The sequence below is a fragment of the Sciurus carolinensis genome, chromosome X (assembly GCF_902686445.1).
Source record: "Sciurus carolinensis chromosome X, mSciCar1.2, whole genome shotgun sequence".
In the NCBI taxonomy this organism is placed as follows: Eukaryota; Metazoa; Chordata; class Mammalia; order Rodentia; family Sciuridae; genus Sciurus; species Sciurus carolinensis.
The window spans coordinates 95416486-95435203 of NC_062232.1; the positions used below are offsets into that span (position 1 = coordinate 95416486).

Sequence of the window (18718 nt, forward strand, 5' to 3'; positions counted from 1 at the left end):
GGCAAACAAGCCACACCCACATCTCCATAAAAGCAGAAAAAGGTATTTGACAAAATCCTTCACTCTTTTATGATGAAAAACTCAACAAATTAAAGAGAAAACTTCCTCAACATGATAAGAGGGATTAATAAAAATCCAGCTAATATCATAATTTCATAATCAGTAGTAAAAAAAAAAAAAAAAGCTGAAAGAATTCCCTCTAAGACCAGGAACAAAGAGAAGATGCCTGCTTTCATTACTTCTATTCAGTGTTGTAATGGAAATTGTATCAAGAGCAATTAGGCAAAGAAAGGAAATAAAAGAGGAAAATTGAAAAAGAAGAAATAAAAGGATCTTTATTCTCAGATGACATGATCTTATTATATAGAACCCCCCAAAAACAAAACAAAACAACAAAAAGTCACAGGAGACAAGATTTATACATGAAAATCAGAAATCAGATCTAGTTATATACACGGCAGTAAACAATTCAGAAAAAAGAATGAAGTACTAATACATGATACAAAATGGATAAACCTCAAAATCATTATGCTAAGTGAAAGAAACCTGGCACGAAAGGTTACAAATTCTAGTTATATGAGATATCTAAATGAAGTAAATGCACAAAAACAGAAAACAGATTTGAGATTGCCCTGGGCTGGCAAAAGGAAGTATGGGAGGGGGCTAATGGTTAATGGGAAGTGATTTCCTTTTTGAGAACTAGAAAGAGGTGATGGTTATATAATACTGTGAATGTACTAAATGCCATTGGATTATACACTTTAAGTGATTCATTTTGGGGAGGGGGGTTGAATCCAGGGGCCTTTTGCCACTAAGCTACATTCCCACCTCTTTTATTTATTTATTTATTTATTTATTTATTTATTTTAAAAAAGACAAGGTCTAGCTAAATTGCTGAGGCTGGCCTCCATGATCCTCCTGACCCAACCTCCTGATTATAGGCAAGCGCCACAGCGCCTGGCAGTTTTATGTTGTATAAAGTTTACAACAATAAAAATTCATGCAACGCAAAGTATCATCGTGGTCATCATTACAAAAATTAATGCTTCTGAAATTTCACTTTCTTTAAAAAGCTGAAATTAAGAATAAAAAATTAGAATGCTAAATTGAAAAGTAGATTTAGTACCATTTGAATAACATGTTTTCCTCTTCTCTCTGTTCTCTTTCAGATTATGTCTGGCCATTACCTAGGTATTTGTGCCCCGTCTGGATTTCTTTGGATGTTTTATTTTCTACAGCGTCCATCATGCACCTCTGCGCTATATCGCTGGATCGGTATGTAGCAATACGTAATCCTATTGAGCATAGCCGTTTCAATTCGCGGACTAAGGCCATCATGAAGATTGCTATTGTTTGGGCAATTTCGATAGGTAATTATGCTTTTGGCCATTAGAATTGCAGCGGCTATGCTCAATACCTTCGGATTATGTACTGTGAACAACGTACAGACGTCGACTGGTAACTTTGCGTTTAATCGGGATTGTTCAGTAATTATTCTTAACCTATTTATCTGATATTTAGGTTAACAATAATGAAACCAATACGACAGATATGAATATATAGGTGCAAAGTTTTCATTTATCCTGCTAGGTTAGTATGCCAGCGAATTCTGCAACACAGATCCAAAACCTTTGAGATATTGAAAATGTGTTGACCATTACAAAGATATAAGTTAAAGTCTAAATTTTAAAAAAATCTAAATCTTGGAAAAGATGTATCTATCCTATAATATTAGACATAATATTTTAATTCTAATTCCACATCCATTCCAGTGGAAAATTAAAAATGTGATCTGAATCTTTATGAAGAAAACAGATTGAACTTTTTGCTAAATTTATTAAACCTAAAATATACTATTTCTCCTTAACTTTGACTTCTTGAATTCTAAGAAAGCTATTGATTTCTTTAAGGATTTGGGCGAATTTTTTATTGAGATCTGGGGAAATTTAAAGAGACAAAAATGATCATTTTTTGCTAATATTTAAGATTCATAAATACTATAACTGCTAATAGTAAAGTCAAGAAAGTTAATTCATTGGATTTAGGGCTTTTACAATTCTCTCTCTCCTCTTTCCAGTTGAGCTTTAATAATTTCTCTTCAAACTCATGTTTCTGTAAAAGATTTAGGTAAATTTTCTAACAAGATTAAGACTTCTCCACAATTTTCACTGATATCTTCAGAAGATTTGTCTCTGGGTTTATTGATGATAAAATTAATTTGTTTAAGTTATTCATTTTAAGTTTTAACATTGTTCTTTGTAGATTGTTCTATCAGTATACACATACAAACACCTTTGGATAAGAAGCCATGAAATTTTTTCCCAAATATAAATGGATTCTATATATACAATTTGACTTAAAATTTTAAGGGTTTGAAGATTTTAATCTCTCTGCCTGCCCCGCAAGGGGCTCATCTAAAAAGAATTCAGTTCTTATGATACTTACAAAGAAAATACACATGTAAGTGAAATTAGAATACTAAGATCATCAGTTGCTAGAAATGACAGACTGGGTAATTTGCAGTGACTCTTGGGACAAAGATAACTAAAAATATGGATAAAATACTAAAGGCCCAGATAATCTAATAAAATAGTAGTGATTATGAGTCCAAGATTCAGAAAAAGACAGAAGTCCAGGAAAAACTATGATGTTTGGTTCACTTTTGCCAAAGATGTAATTGCCAATCTGAAGATATGATCGACAGATTGGGAAACATTTCATTGCCTCGTCTTTGATACACAAAGTTGGACCAAAGTAAGACTACAGAGTTTGGCAAGGGTCAGCCAACCTGAATTTAATTTCGTGATCCCAAAGACCTGTAGTCGAGGAATAAAGATGAAAGATCAAGCACCTGTGACATGGAATTCAACCCTGGTTCAAGTCATCTATATAACCAAGAGAACTCTTGAACCTCGAAATTGGATTAACATGTTTTTGTATTGTCCATGTTTACAATTTATTTGGTGTAAGCAAAAAAAAAAAATCATTCTAAACTCCAGTTACTTCTTTCAATAATTTTCAAATGTAGTCACTGAAATACAGTGATAAGCAGATATAAAAGAAAAACAATAAATGAACTACACATGGGATGATAAAAGATAGTAGAAATGAACTTAAAGCTACTTGGTATGGTTGACTTATCTGACATAGACTTTAAATGACCATTTGTAAGGTGAACATAGCAATTATAAACTAAACCTAAATCTTTCAGCAAGAAACTATAAAGGGTAACATTGAAATCTGAGAAACAACTAGAAAATTTGGAGCTTAAGCATAATATGAAAACCTAAGAATTCAATGCCAATTAGACATGGCTAAAGAGAGAACTATTAAAGATTTGCAAGAAGAAACTCTGATGAATGAAGCATGGAAAATGAAAAGGATAGAAAACAGAGATTAGAGTACTAAAGGATAGTGGACATACAGTACAGAATGAGAAGAGTTTCACAAGGAGAGAGAAGGCAGAAAAGCAATATTAGAAGAGCTAATGGTTTTTAGAATTGATGAAAGACATCGATTCTCATATTTAAAAGCTCATCAAGTCTCAAACACAATGGACAAAAAGCCATCAACATCTAGAACCATCAGACTAATATTGATGAAAAAAGAAAAAAATTAATGTCAGCCTTAGATTAAAAAATAAATAAATAAAAAGAGAGATTGACTTTAATAGAGCAATCACAAGATGGACAAATGTTTTCTCAATAAGCAGCAATAAAAGCCAGATGTTGGGATCGTAGTGCCAACATAACAATATTAAGCTAGGATTACATATGCAGGAGATTTGGCCTCAAGAATCAAAGTGAAATGGAGGCAGTATCACACAAGCAAAAACTGAGAGAACATGCCAGTAGCAGACTCCTACTTAAGGAAATACTAATGGGTGTTCTTAGAGCAGAGGAAAATGGCCACAGACGGAAGATTAGATATACAGGAAGCAATTAAGAGCAGTGAAAATGGTAAATGTGTTCTTAAATATAAATAAGTATTGACTGTAGAGTACAATAACAATAATGTCTTCTGGGTTTCAAAGTATTTATGGACCTAAATGCATAAAATAAAAGCATATAAGAAAGAGCATCGAAAATAAGCCTCTTTCATTGTCCAGGAGAAAAAGAAAAAGTGATATTTAATATTAAACCTTAATGAATAAAGTATAACTTGCACATTAAAGGGCAACCTCTAAAACAGTAGGAAAGAAACGTTTAACTTCCAAATTTAAAGTTATTAAGACAAATCCAAAAGAAAGCATTAAAGTTAAAAAAAGAAACAGAGCTGGATAGAAAATAGAAAGCACATATTCAATGGCAGAATTAAAACCAAATGTATCCCTAATTATATTAATTATAAGTTAACTAAATATTCTAAGACTGTCAGAATTTGAAAAGAAATAATCCAACATATTTAAAACATATGGTAAATAAAAGCTTAAGGAAATTGAGGGGCAATAAGAGACAAAGGTCTTCCACCCAACGGAAAATAGACTTTTTGACAAGAGAATTATTCTATAGAAGGAAGGTCGCTTCATGATGATGAAAGATTTAAATTAACCTGGAAAATAGAATGAATTATAAGTACATAATAATATGGCTTCCACATTTAGAAAGCAATAAAGACGGAACCACAAGGACAGATAAACAAATCTACAATCTCTAAGTCATGGTATAAGATCTTAACAAAACTTTCTCAGGGATTATATGAGGACAGTGAGCAAACATGAACTTCCAGGCGAAAAATACATATTCCCACCATTTGCATACAACATACTTATAAAATTGGCAACACATTTGGTCATAAATAAATCCTCAATAAATTTGAAAGGGTGGGAATCATAAAGTGCATTTTCTTTGGAATTCAAATGAGATAGAAATGAGTAGCAGGCAGATAACTAGAAAATCTCCATGTATTTGTAAATTAAGAAATTATTTCTCAATAAACTCTGACCACATGGCTTTAGAATCCACTGATGATTTTTCCCTGAACTATTTATTACTAAGGTGATTGAAAAGTGATAATTTTTCACAATGTATCATTTTTTCTGCTACTATTAGTTGGCATTGTACTCTAAGGAAGAATTTTTTTTACCTCTAATTCTTTGTTATTTATTCATATTAGTAGGGATTTCTGGACTGTTTTGTATTCAGTGTAGCATATATGATTCGTTATTGCCTTTAATTATTTTTATGCTCAGATTGCCCAGGTTCCCCCATTGAGAACTCCTTTTGATATATCCCCTCAGTTTTTGAGTGCTTTCTTACTTTCTGACATAAATTATGCCAGGCTCACCTTTCACTTCCCATGTTCCAATCCTAAAATTAGCCATTTCTTACAAGGAACCATTTTAGTGGGCAATTGTTTTATAATCTGGGATATGAACATTAGGTATGCTTGTTGCTATTGGGATATTATTGCTCCTTTATATCCATACCTTTAATCACAATCCACTAACACAGGATTCTTCTGTTAATTCCCAATTCCTTATTTTCCCTCATTTTTCTCATAGTGAAAAACCTGATTGCAAAAGCATTCATTTACTTATTCATTTATTTTCAAAAGCCCACAGTGCATTTTAGAATTAATATACCCATACCACTATCAATAAAAAAAATGTGTCTAAAATTTCCTTGGAATCTGTCTGTATGTGTGTGTGTCTACAAAATGTTTTGCACTGAGAGTTTATAGTGAAAGCATTGTGTTCAAAAATGTTAGCGTTAGTTTCAATTCTTTTTCTTCCGTGTGTTTTTGTTTTTGGTACAGGGAATTGAACTCAGGTTTTCCAAACTAAGCTATGTACCAAGCCCTTTTTATTTCTTATTTTGAGACAGAATCTTGCTAAATTGCCCAAGCTGGCCTTGAACTTCAGAATCTTTCCCTCTCTCTTTCTCATGCCCAGCCTCTTCATATGATGTTCTAAAAGTCAAAACTAAGCAAATAGTTTAGATAGAAATTTCATTCCTCCTCTTTCCCTTGGTTAACCCATTCACTAATTTCTGGAGTATAGTTCTTGAGTTTTTTGTATAAATTTTTGAGTTGCAATCAATCTTTGCATTCCTGGAATAAATCCCACCTGATAATGAGAGCTTTCTTTTTTCTGTATCATTAGATTCTATTTGTTTTAATTAGGATTTTTGCCTACATTCTCATGAAAGATTTTGCCAGGTTTTTCTTTGGTAGTATTCTTTTCTTTGGTAGTATTCTCGCCAGGTTTTTGGTTTCAGGATTATACAGTTCTCATAAAATGAATTCTAAACTGCCTCCTCTTTCCCACCTTCTAAGTTTGTATAAAACTGGTCTTTTTTCCTCTTTAAATGTTTGGAAGAACTGAAAAATATAATCATGTAACGGTGTAGCCATCTGAGTCTGCAGGGTCCTCTGTGTGTGTGGGTGTGTGATATGTATGTAAAAGGCTTTAATTATTGATTTAATTTCTTCAGAATGAATAGGAATATTGCCATTTTCTATTTCTTTTCATTTCACTTTTGGTAAATTGTGATTTTCAAGGATTTTCATCTACAGTTTCCAATTCATTGGCATAAAGTGGCATATCATAAATCGTCCTTTTAGGTCTCTACAATATGTAATGACTTATTCTTTCATCCTGAGAATGGGTATCTCGCTTTTCTCTTTTTTTCTTTAATTTTACTAAGAGTTTGTAAATTTTATTTAATTTCTCCAATAAACACCTTTTGGTCATCAACTTTCTTCATTGTCCATTTCTATACTATTTATATATGCTCTTATTTCCTTCTTTCTGTTTACTTTGGGCTTAATTTTTTTTTTTCTAAATTTTTAAGAAAAAAACTTGATTCAGTGACCCTGGACATTTCTAAACGATCTAGTACAAACACTTAAATCTGTAAATTTTCCTCGAAATTCTGTAACCGTGAAAAAAGGTTCGGTTACGCTGCCATCAGATGCGGCTGATGACTTCATCGTGAGATAGAGTGATAGGAGAAGAAATTTCTTTGGTAACAATTCAGCAAGTTGGAAAATGGAAGTCTCTTTCCTGAAAGTTTGATCTCGCCTAGGGGTCACGGGTGCTAAGCTTATAGAGGGACTTTGCAGAAGTATATTTTTAGCCATAGCCAGGAGGGCGCCAGGATAGTCAATTAATTCTGCAACAACCAGCAACTCTGATGTCTTGATGTTATCTTAAAGGTCATGGACCTTCCTGGTTCCTGTAAATCTACAGAAGGATTACTGATCAAGGGTTCTATGACTGCTGTCCTTCTTGTTGCCCTTTTTCTGACAAAGCTGACTCTAGCAGTCAATTATTTAGGGATAAGGCACAAGGAAAGCAAAGTGAAAGACAGATTTGTTGGGGATAAGTTAACCCATTCAGCAGTTTCAATTCTCTTTTAATTACAACCCACAGATTTTGCCATGCATTTTCATTTTGATTCAAAATATTTAGTAGTTGCCTAATGATTTCTTCTTTAATCCTTAGGTTATTTATGAGTAAATGGCTTAATTTCATATTTGAGGAAAACTTTAAGACATATTTCTTACCGAGTTGTAGTTAATTCTACAGGGTCAGAATATCTCTATGTCTGTATCTATATATCTCTATCTGTATCTATAAAGTATGTTTCTATTATATGACTGTCATTGACAATGTCATTTTGACCCAGCATATAGATTCTCAGGATAAACTCTCTTCATTATGCATCAAAATAGTGTTTTCTGACGTTGATGGATGTGGTAAGAGAATTGGTGTTTTGCAGACTTTCTAGCCTTTCTTGTGTTATTTCAAGAGTTGTGTGAAAATTTCCATCCTTGATTTGTCTATCTCTGCTTTTAGTTCTTTTAACATTTGCTTTATAAATTTGGAGGCAATGCTATTTTGTTTCTTTAATAAATATCTTCCTATAGGATTAAGGTTCTTATCATTAAGTAATATTTCTTTTTATCCCTCCTAATACTTTTTTTTTCTCCTAAGATCTAATTTTTCTGATACCAACTTCTTGTCAGTTATGCTAGTTCCTGTAGCATATCATCTTTTGATATTTTATTCTTAAACTCTCTGTTCTTATATCTTAAGCAAATCACTTATAAATAGAATATGGCTATTTCTAATTCTTAATATAATCTGAAAATATTTAGTTTTTAGTTGGAATTTTTAGACTCTTTAAATGATACACTTAATCCATAGCTATTGTTTTCCACAAGTCTCTTGTTTTTTCTTCATTATTCTTTCTTTTTTTAATTGCAATATGTTTCATGTACAGTAGCTGCACTTTTTAAAAGTGTACAATTTAATAAGTATTAAGATACGTATAAATCCATTAAAAACTCACCACACTCAGGATTAGAATGATATCCATCCTCATCAAGTTTTCTTGTGCCCATTTGTAAAATTCCTGCCTCACTCATTTCACTGTCCCTAGGCAATTAATCAATTACTGCTCTCTACTTTCTGTCACCATATGTGTTTGTACTTTCTAAAATACAATATATACTCATTTGTGAAATTTATTAGAGGGTAATCAATGTTGTGTGTATCCATAATTAGTTCATTTTTATTGTAGAGTAGTATTCCATTTTTGGATGTTTAATTTGTTTCACAATTCTACTATTTATAGACCTTTGTTTTCTTTCTAGTTTTTGGATGTTTTGAAAAATCTATACACAAGTCTTTAGGTGAACATATTCTTCCAAATCTCTTGGCTAAGTAACTTAAGTGTGGAATTTTAAGAAACTGCCAAGCTTTTCCAAAGTGGTTGTACCATTTCATATTCCCACCAGCACCACATAAGAGTTACAGTTCTTGCTGGGCATGGTGATACACACTTGTAATCCCAGAGACAGGGGAGGCTGAGGCAGGAGGATTCCAAGTTCAAAGTCTGCCTCAGCAACTTAGCAAGGCCATAAGGAACTTAGCAAGAACCTGTCTCAAAATAAAAAGTAAAAGTAATAATAATAATAATTAACAAAGAGCTGGAGGTGTGGCTCAGTGTTTAAGTACCCCTGGGTTCAATCCCTGGTACCATAAAATAAAAAAAGAGTTACAGTTTTCTGTATCATCCCCCAAATTTGGTATGATCATTCTTTAAAATTGTTGCCATTCTAGTTGGTGTGTAGGGACATCTTATTCTGGTTTTAATTTGTATTTTCCAAATGACTAAGGATATTGAACATATTTTCATGAGTATATTGGCCATTTTTAATAATCTATGGTGAAATGTCTATTTTATTTTTTCCCCATTATTATTAGATTGTTTCTCTTCATACTATTGACTTTTAATTGCTTTTTCTAGGTAAAATTATTACATATGATTTAAAAATATTTTCTTTCAGTCAGCAGCTTTGCTTTAAATTTTTAATAGTCTTTTTGGAAGAGCAGTATTTTTAATTGTCATATGATCCACACTTTTAAGATTTTTCTCTTATTTCATGCTTTTAGTCATATTTAAGAAATATTTGCAAAACCTGTGGTCACTAAGATTTTCTCTAATATTTGAGCCTATGATTCAAGTGTAAAACTGTATGTGGTATGAGGTAAGGGTTGGGGTTCATTTTTATGCACGTGACTATCCAGGACTTCTAGCAAATTTTGTTGAAAGGATTATCCATTTCCCATTGAATTAAAGGGTAATCAATGTTGCATTTGTCAAGAATCAACTGGCCCTATTCATTTTGGTCTACTTCTGAACTGTCTATTCTCTGTGTCTATACTCTCTATGTCTACATTCATGCCAATTACATATTTTCTTGACTAATGTAGCAATAGCAAATATTGAAATCATATAAAGACTCTCACTTTGTTCCTTTCAAAACTCAACTATTCTGGAACTCTGCATTTCCATATAAATTATAGAATTGCGTAGTAGATTTCTACAATAAGAATCCTAGTGGAATTTTGGTTGGGATTGCATTGAATTTATGATTTGATTTGAAGAGACTTGAATAATCTAATCCCTGAACACAGTATATTTAATGTCTTTTTTGGCATTGTTTTGTGGCTCATATTCTTTCCCATATTGTGCTGAAATTTTTTCCTAATTTTTATTCCTAGTTCTTGTTACTGTCAAAGTCCAACTTTTCACTCTTTTTTAAAAAATATTTTTAAGTTGTCAATAGATCTTTTATTTTATATATTTATTTATATGCAGTGCTAAGGATTGAACCCAGGGCCTCACACATGCCAGGCAAGAGTGCTCTACCACTGAGCCACAACCCCAGCCCCAATTTTTCATTGTTATTACACAGAAATATAATTAATTTTATACTACAAACTTGCTAAGCTCATTTACTATTTCCAGCAGCTTTCTGTGTACTTTTGTAGTTTTGGACATAGATAGATGATCATGAAATCTGTAAATAAAGACAATTTTGCTTCTTCATTTTCAATTTGTGTAAAATTCTATCTATTTGTTGGCTTATTGCCTTAACTGGCACTTCTAATACAATGTTAAAAATAATGGTGAAGACAAACAAACGTACTTCATTCTTTAACTGGAAAAAAGGCATTCACAATTAAATATGATGGTAGCTATATATTTTTGTTTGTTCTTTGTCTGATTTAGTAGATGTTCTTTGAAAAGGTAAAGAAGTTTCTGACCATTCCTATTTTTTTGAGAGTTATTATCACGAATATGTGTTGAGTTTTTTTAAATCTGGTTTTTCCTGTATCCCTGAGATGATCACGTAGATTTTCTTCTTTCATGTCTTGTACTAGAAAATTCCATCCGTTGAGTTTTGAAAGTTAATGAAACTTGCATTTGGTCTTGATGTCTTAACTTTTTATTTATTGATAGATTTCGATTAGAATTTGCTAATTCTAATTTTCTATTTAAACTGTATGTACCTGAGATCATAAAGGACACGGCTATAATTTTTATACCTTTTTGTAAATTTTGGAATTAAAATAATACTGGCTTCATGGAGTGGGCTGGAAAGTGCTCTTTCTTCTGTTTTCAGGAAGAATTTAGAATCATAATTATTTTTTCTTAAAGTATGGTACAATTCGACAGTGAAATCCACTCATGCCTGGAGTTTTCCTGGTAGGAAGCTATTGGATTATAATATCAATTCTTCAATAGGAATAGAGCTATTTAGATTTTCTATAACTTCTCTTGTGATCTTTTAAAAGTTTGTGACTTTTAAAGAACGTTTCCATTTTATCTAAGTTGTCAAACATGTTGACTTAAAGGTTTTCGTACTAGTATTTTGTTTTAAAATTTCTAGGATCAGTAGTACTCTCTCCTCTCTTATTCCTTGTAACATCTACTTTTGTACACATCGGTCTAGATTGTTATCAACTCTCCATCTTTTGGTTTCATTGACTTTATTGTTTTTCTATATATTTCAATGCTTTATGTTTTTGTCTTTAGTATTTCCATTCTTCTACCTTACTTTGGGTACAATTTGCCATTCTTTATCTAGGTCCTTAGACAGAAGCTCAGATCTTTTATTTAAGACCTTTCTTTTACTAATATAAGCACCTAATGCAATGAATTTCCTTTTAGGCAGCATTTTAACTGCATACATCTTGCGACAGCATATTTTCATTTTCTTTCATTTAAAATTTATACTTTCTCTTGTGATGTCTCCTTTGACATCACAAGTAGTCATAAGGCTACTGTTTGTCCAAATATTTGGAGATTTTCTTTATGTATTTTCCTTACTGATCTCAACTTAAATCTACTATCCTTAGAAAACTTTTGTATGATTTTAATTCAGAAAATGGTTGATAATTATTAAAGTCAAGAGTGTGGTCAACATTGCTAAATGTCCTATGTGTCCCTAAAAAATGAATTTTCCTATTTTGGATTGGTTTATATTTTTTAAATTGACAAATAATTTGCATTTGGATGGATTATTCTTTACTTATCAATCATACATGTTGTCCTATAATGTTGTCAAAGTCTTCTTTTTTGTATTAGATTCTTTATACTCATTCCATGAATTGCTGACTGAGGGGTATTTAGTTCTCTGACTGTATCTGTGGATTTTTCTATTTCTGCTTTCAGTTCTACCAGATTTTACTTCATGAGTTTTTAACCTATACTAATAGGTGCATAGTTAGAACTCACATAAATTCTTGACAAGTTGAGATGTTATGATATTACTATAGCCACTCCAGGTTTTTTTGATTAGTGTTAACATTCTGGAAATTTTTTCAACCTTTACCTTCCTCTAATTGAGATAATTCACATCAATTCACACATTTTTAAAAATATTTTTTAGATGTTGATGGACATTTATTTTATTCATTTATTTATATGTGGTGCTGAGGATTGAACCCAGTGACTCACACATGCTAGGCAAGCGCTCTACCACTGAGCCAGAACTGCAGCCCTAAATTCACACTTTTAAAGTATAAGAGTCACAAAATTGTACAACCATCACCACTAGCCCACCTCACAACATTTCATCATCCCAAAGAGAAACTACTTACCTCTTAGTGATTACTATTCATTCACCTTCTCCCTAGGCCTAGTCAAATACTTGTCTATTTTCTGTCTCTATTAGTGATTCTATTCTGTGCATTTCCTATAAAGAAGATCATATACTGTGTAGTCTTTTTGTGTCTCACTTCTTTCAAGTAGCATAGTGTTTTCAAAACTCATTCATGCTTTATAATTTGTCTTTATGGCTCTTCTGAATAATGGAATACTATATTTTGGATATACTACAATTTATGCATTCTTCTGTTCATGGACATTTGGATTATTGTCATTGTTTTCTTCCTATGAATAATGCTTCTATGAACAGACATATACAAGCTTCTGCGTAGGCATATAGACATTGAAATATTAGCAGTTCTCGTGGGTGGAATTCCAAGGTTAGATGATAACTATATTTTTAATATTTTTTAGGAATGCCAACCCATTTTCTAATGCAATTGTACCATTTTAAGTTCCCATCAATCATGCAGGAGATGCCAATTTTTTACATCCTCACCATGCCTGTCCTTATAATTATTTTCATCCTGGTGTATGTAAAGCGATATCTCATTTTGCAATTTTGATGTGTATTTCCCTAATTGCTAATATATTGAGTATATTTTCATATGCATATTGGCCAATTTTTTTATTCCTTTGGAGAAATGTATCATTAGATTCTTTGCTTAATTTCAATTGGGTCATTCGTCTTTTAACTATAGAATTGTGAAACTTCTTTGTAAGTCCTGGATTTAAAAAATGTTGAAAAGATATACGATGCATAAGATACATGCAAATACTTTCTCCTAGTCTATTAGTTATCTTTTCACAACCTCTGTGCCACATTCCAGGCCTCCTTTCGCTTGCTTCATGTTGGTATTTGTACCATACAGATTTTCATTCTGATGAAGTCAAAGTTATCTCCTGTGTTCTCCTCAGTTGACTTTGCTTTTGGTGACATATCTAAGAAGGTTTTATCTGGCCCAAGATCAGAATAGTTACTGCTATGTTTTCTTCTAAGAGTTTTGACAGCTTTAGCTCTTTAATTTCAGTCTTTCATTCATTTTATTTTGTTTTTATAAACATTGTGTGGAAAAGGTGAAACTTTCTTTACAATGTTAAAGACAATTTTACCCATTGAATTATATAGGCATTCTTGTCAAAAAATAATTGACAAAAAGAAGTTCAGTTCTGGACTCTCAGTTCTGTTCTATTGATCTGTAAGATTCTATTTCAGTATTATAGTCTTAATTACTGCAACTTCATAGTGCATTTTGAAGTGGGGAAGCATGAGTACTCCAAATTTGTTCTTCATTGTAAACATTGATTCAACTTTTCTGGGTTCCTTGCAGTTCCATGTGAATTTTATAAACAGTCTGTCAATTTCAAAATAAGTAAATAAAGTATCTGGAACTTTGATAAGAATTAGTTGAATCTTTAGATTAATTTCAAAAGTATTTCTATCTTAACAATATTAACTATTCCAATTCAGGAGATACTTTTCCGAGTATTTAAATATTCTTTAATTTCTTTCAAAAATTGTAGTTTTCAATATTTAGGTCTTGAATTTCTTTTATTAAATTTATTTCTAAGTATTTTATTTTTTTATGCTCATAAATGAAAGTGATTTCTTATTTCATTTTAGGAGGTTCAATGCTAGCATATACAAATGTAAATGATTCTTGTTTATTGATCTTGTGTCCTAACAACTGTTGAATGCATTTTCTAGTACAAAATCATTGCAATCTCCAAATAGTTTTGCTTTTTCCTTTAAAATCAAGATCCCTTAAGTTTCTGTTCCTTGACTACGTGCCATACATAAAACCTGCAGTCCAATATTGAAGAGAAGTGGTCAAAGCAAAGAAACATGACTTGTTCCTATCTTAGAAGAAAATCTTTTAAGTATGAAGTATGCTATTAGATGTAGGTCTTTTGTAGATTTGTCTTGTTTTGGTACTGGGGATTGAACCCTGGGGTGCTTTACCACAAACTACATCCCCAGTCTTTTAAAACTATTTTATTTGTATTTTATTTGGAGTTAGAGTCTCACTAAATTGCTTAGGGCCTCACTGAGTTGCTTAGGCTGACTTCGAACTTGTTATCCCCCTACCTTAGCCCCTAGAGTCACTGAAATTATAGGTGAGCACCATTAAGATGGGCTTGTAAATGTGTTTTCTAAGATTGGGAAATTCACTCCTTCTAGCATGTTCCTGTGTTTTATCATAAAAACGTGTTGTATTTTATCCTTTATCACATTAATGTGGCATATTGTACTGATTAATTTTCAAATGCTTACACAACTTTGCATTCCTTGGATGAATCCCACTTGGACATGATGTATAATCATTTTTATATGTTGCAGGATTTGGTTAGCTAGTATTTTGTTGAGAATTTTTGTGTCTATATTAATAAAAGTTATCATTTTGTGTCCCCCCTCCCCCTTGGGATGTCTTTACTTTTTGTATCAGGATAATACTAGTCTCCTAGAATGAGATGGGAGACATTCTGTCCTTTTCTATTTTTTGGAAGTATTAAAATGATTGGTGTCCATCTTTCTTTAGACACTTTATAGTATTCACCAAAGAAGCAATCCGGGCCTGGGCTTTTCTTTGTGGGAAAGTACTTTTTATGACAAATTGAAACTCTTTACTTGTTATAGATCTATTCAGATTTTGTATTTATTAATGATTCAATCAGTGGCTTGCATTTTTTAAAATGTGTCCATTTTATGTAGATTTTCTAATAGTTTGGTATTTGGTTATTCATAGTATTCCCTTATAGTCCACTTTATTTTGCTCATGTACCCTTCTTTATTCATGTTTATAATAATTTGTGTGTTCACTCTTTCTTCTGGTCAGCATAAAGATATATTGATGTTAGAGATCTCTCACAGGGGAAAAAATGTGTTGGTATTGATTTCCTTCATTGTTTTTCTCAATTTCTTTCATCCTGATTCATTTTTGGTATTTTCTTCCTTTTACTTGCTTTGGGTTTAGTTTGCTGTTCCTTTTCCACTTTTTGAAAGGGGAAGATCAGGATTGATTTGAGCTCTTCTTTTTCAGGATAAGTATTACAGTTATGGGATATATCTTCTAAGCACATTTTCCACTGTGTCCTATAAGTTTTCTTCTGCTGTGTTTTATTTTGTTTATCTCAAAATATTTCTAATATCTCTTGTGTTATCTACTTTGGATCATTAATTTTATAGAATTGTGTTGCTTAATTTCCAAATTTCCTGTAACTGATTTCTACTTTCATTCCATTGTGGTAGGAAAACATAGTTTGAGTAATTTTGATCCTTTTAAATTAACAGAGAATTGTTTTTGACTTACATATATGGTCTTGTCTGGAAAATGTTCCAAGTTCACTGGAAAAGAATATGTATTCTGCTATTATTAGGTGGAATATTCTATAAATATCTGTTAGGTCTGGTTGATTTATAATACAGTTCTAGTTCTCTATTTCCTTGTTAATTTTCTATTTGTTTATTCAAACTATTATTTAAAGTCGGGTATTAAAGTCTCCGACTATTATTGTGTTAGTTTTTTGTCATGAATTTTGTGATTCTCTCATTGGGTAAATGTATATCTATAATCATCTTAATGGATTGCCACTTTTATCAATATAAAAAACTACATATTCTCTCAGCTCAGTTTAGCTAGGAACATGTTATTTCTTCTTTATTTTTGAAAAATAGCCTGGCTGGATACAGTAGTATTGATTTAGAGCACTTTTAGTTCAATTCTTTGAATATGTCATCTCCTTGCCTCCCTGCCCTTCTTCCCTCCTGAATACTGGGAACTGAACTCAGATACACTCTACCACTAAGCTACATCCCAGCCCCTTTTAGTTTTGAGACAGAGTCTTACTACGTTGCTAAGTTTGGCCTCTACCTTGTGATCCTCCTGCATCGGTCTGCCTTCTGATACCCCTGTGAAATCAGTTAATTTTGTGGAGGATTCTGTATACATAATGAGTTGCTTCTCTCTTGCTGCTTTTGAGATTTTCTCATCGTCTTTGGATTTTGACAGTTTTCTTATGCTTTGTCTACATGTGATCCTCTTTGACTTCATTCTTCTTGAATTCATAGAAAAATGAAGCTTCCTTGAGTTTCTTGGATTCATAGAAAAATGTTTTTGTTCAAATTAGGCAATTATTTGATAATCATTCCTTCAAATATTTTCTCCACCCCTTTCTGTCTTGACGTTCTTTATGGGACATCCATTTTGCATATTTTGGTACACTTGATGGTGTTCCACAGGTTTCTGAAGCTCTCTTGATTTGTCTTCATTATTTATTCCTTTTGTTCATCAGAATGCATTATCTCAGTTGAACTATCTTTGCATTTGCTGATTCTGTCTTCAGTATATCATCTTGATGGAAAGATGCTTTTATCAGTATAAAAAGGAACAAATTATCTCAGCTTTTGCTTAGGTAGGAACATCTAATTTCTTCATTTTTGAAAAATAGCTTGGCTGGAGATCTTATTCTCAGTTTTTTGTTTTTTGTTGTTCTGGGGTTTTTTGTTTGGTTGGTTTTGTTTGTTTTTTCACTGCTAGGGATTGAACCCAGGGAAGCTTTACCACTGAGCTACATCCCCAGCCCTTTTTTCAGTTTTTATTTTGAGACGGGATCTTACTTGTTGCTTAGGGTCTTGCTGAGTTGCTGAGGCTGGCCTCAAACTTGTGATCCTCCTGCCTCAGCCTCCCAAGTTGCTGGGATTATAGCCATGTACCACCACATCCAGTTTATCATGATATTGCACTTGTGCTGTTGAGCCTCTAGTTAATTTTTCATTTCAGTTATTATGTTTTCAAATTCAGAAATTCTACTTCACATAATTTTATAATTTCTATGTCTGTTGCTATTCTCTATTTGGTGAGATATCATCCTTATACTTTCTGTTGGTTCTTTAGGAAAAGCTTCCTTTATTTCTTTAATTATATTTTAAACGCCTTTAAGTCATTGTCTAATAAGTCTATTGTCTGAGATTTCCTCACAGTTTCTGTTGATTGCTTTCTTCCATTGTATGGGGCATACTTTTGTAACATGTCTCATAATTTTTTCAGCAACCTGTACTTTATCTTTTGATTTTTATTTGTATATTTTCAATTAATACATGAAAATTGCATATATTTATGGGGCACCATATGATGTTTTGATATATGTGTACATTCCACAATGTGGAAAACAAGTTTAAGTCTATCTCATTGGACACTTATTTCTTTGTGGTACAAAAAATTTTAAATCCTTTATTCTAGCTTTTTAAAAATATATAGTACCTTATTATCTGTAGTCATTTAATCATGCAATAAAACACCAGAACTTATTTATCTTATATAACTATAACTTTGAGCCCATTGATTCACCTTTTCCTATCTCTCCTTTCTGTCTACTTTCCCCAGCCTCTGGTAACCACCATTCCACTCTGAACTTCTGTGAGATCAAATTCTTTAGATCCCACATATGAATTAGATCATGTGTTACTTATGTTCCTGTGCCTAACTTATTTCATTTAACATAATGACTTCTGGTTTTATTCATGTTGCTGCAAATGGCAAGATTCCATCTTTATACATGGTTGCATAGTATTCCACTGTATATGTACCACATATTTCTTATCCGTTCATCTAGATTGTTTCCGTGTCTTAGTTATTGTGAACAGTGAGTGCTTCAGTAAACATGGGAGTGCAGATGTCTCTTTGACATACTGATTTCATTTCCTTCGAATATCTTCTCAGTAGTGAAATCACTAGAACATATGATGGTTCTTTTAATTTTTTTTAAAAAACTCAATACTAATCTCTATAATGGCTGTACTAATTTACATAACATCCATAATTGTTCTCCTTTCATCATATCCTCACTACCTTTTGTTATCTTTTTTTTCTTTTTGATAATAGCCATCTAAATGAAGTAAGGTGATATCTCATTATGATATGATTTGTTTTTCCCTGATGATTAGTGGTGATGAGCATTTTGTTTTCATATACATGCTGGCCATTCACGTGTCTTCTTTTGGGAAATATTTGTATAGGGTCTTTTGCCCATTCTTTTAAACTGGATTATTTAAGGGTTTTTTGTTTGTTTGTTTGTTTGTTTGTTTGTTTTGTTTTGTTTTTTAATATTCTGGATGTTAACCCCTCATTAGAAGTATAGTTTGAAAATGGTTTCCTTAATTCTGTAGGTTTTCCCTTCACTCTATTAAAAGGTCATGCTTGTGTAGTGTGATCATTTATCAATATTGATTTGTCCAATCCATGAACATGGGATATTTTTCCATTTGTGTGTGTGTGTATGTGTCTTCTTCAATTCCTTTCCTGGTAGATATA

General features: G+C 32.1%; 1 protein-coding gene across 1 annotated transcript in view; it reads left to right on the plus strand.

Annotated features, from left to right (window-relative positions):
* Htr2c (5-hydroxytryptamine receptor 2C) overlaps window positions 1–18718 on the plus strand; it is a 249819-nt gene that overhangs the window by 213858 nt on the left and 17243 nt on the right. The window contains exon 5 of the mRNA XM_047536800.1: window positions 1170–1370. Within this exon, the coding sequence (XP_047392756.1) occupies window positions 1170–1370 (201 nt within the window). The remainder of the gene's footprint in view (window positions 1–1169; window positions 1371–18718) is intronic.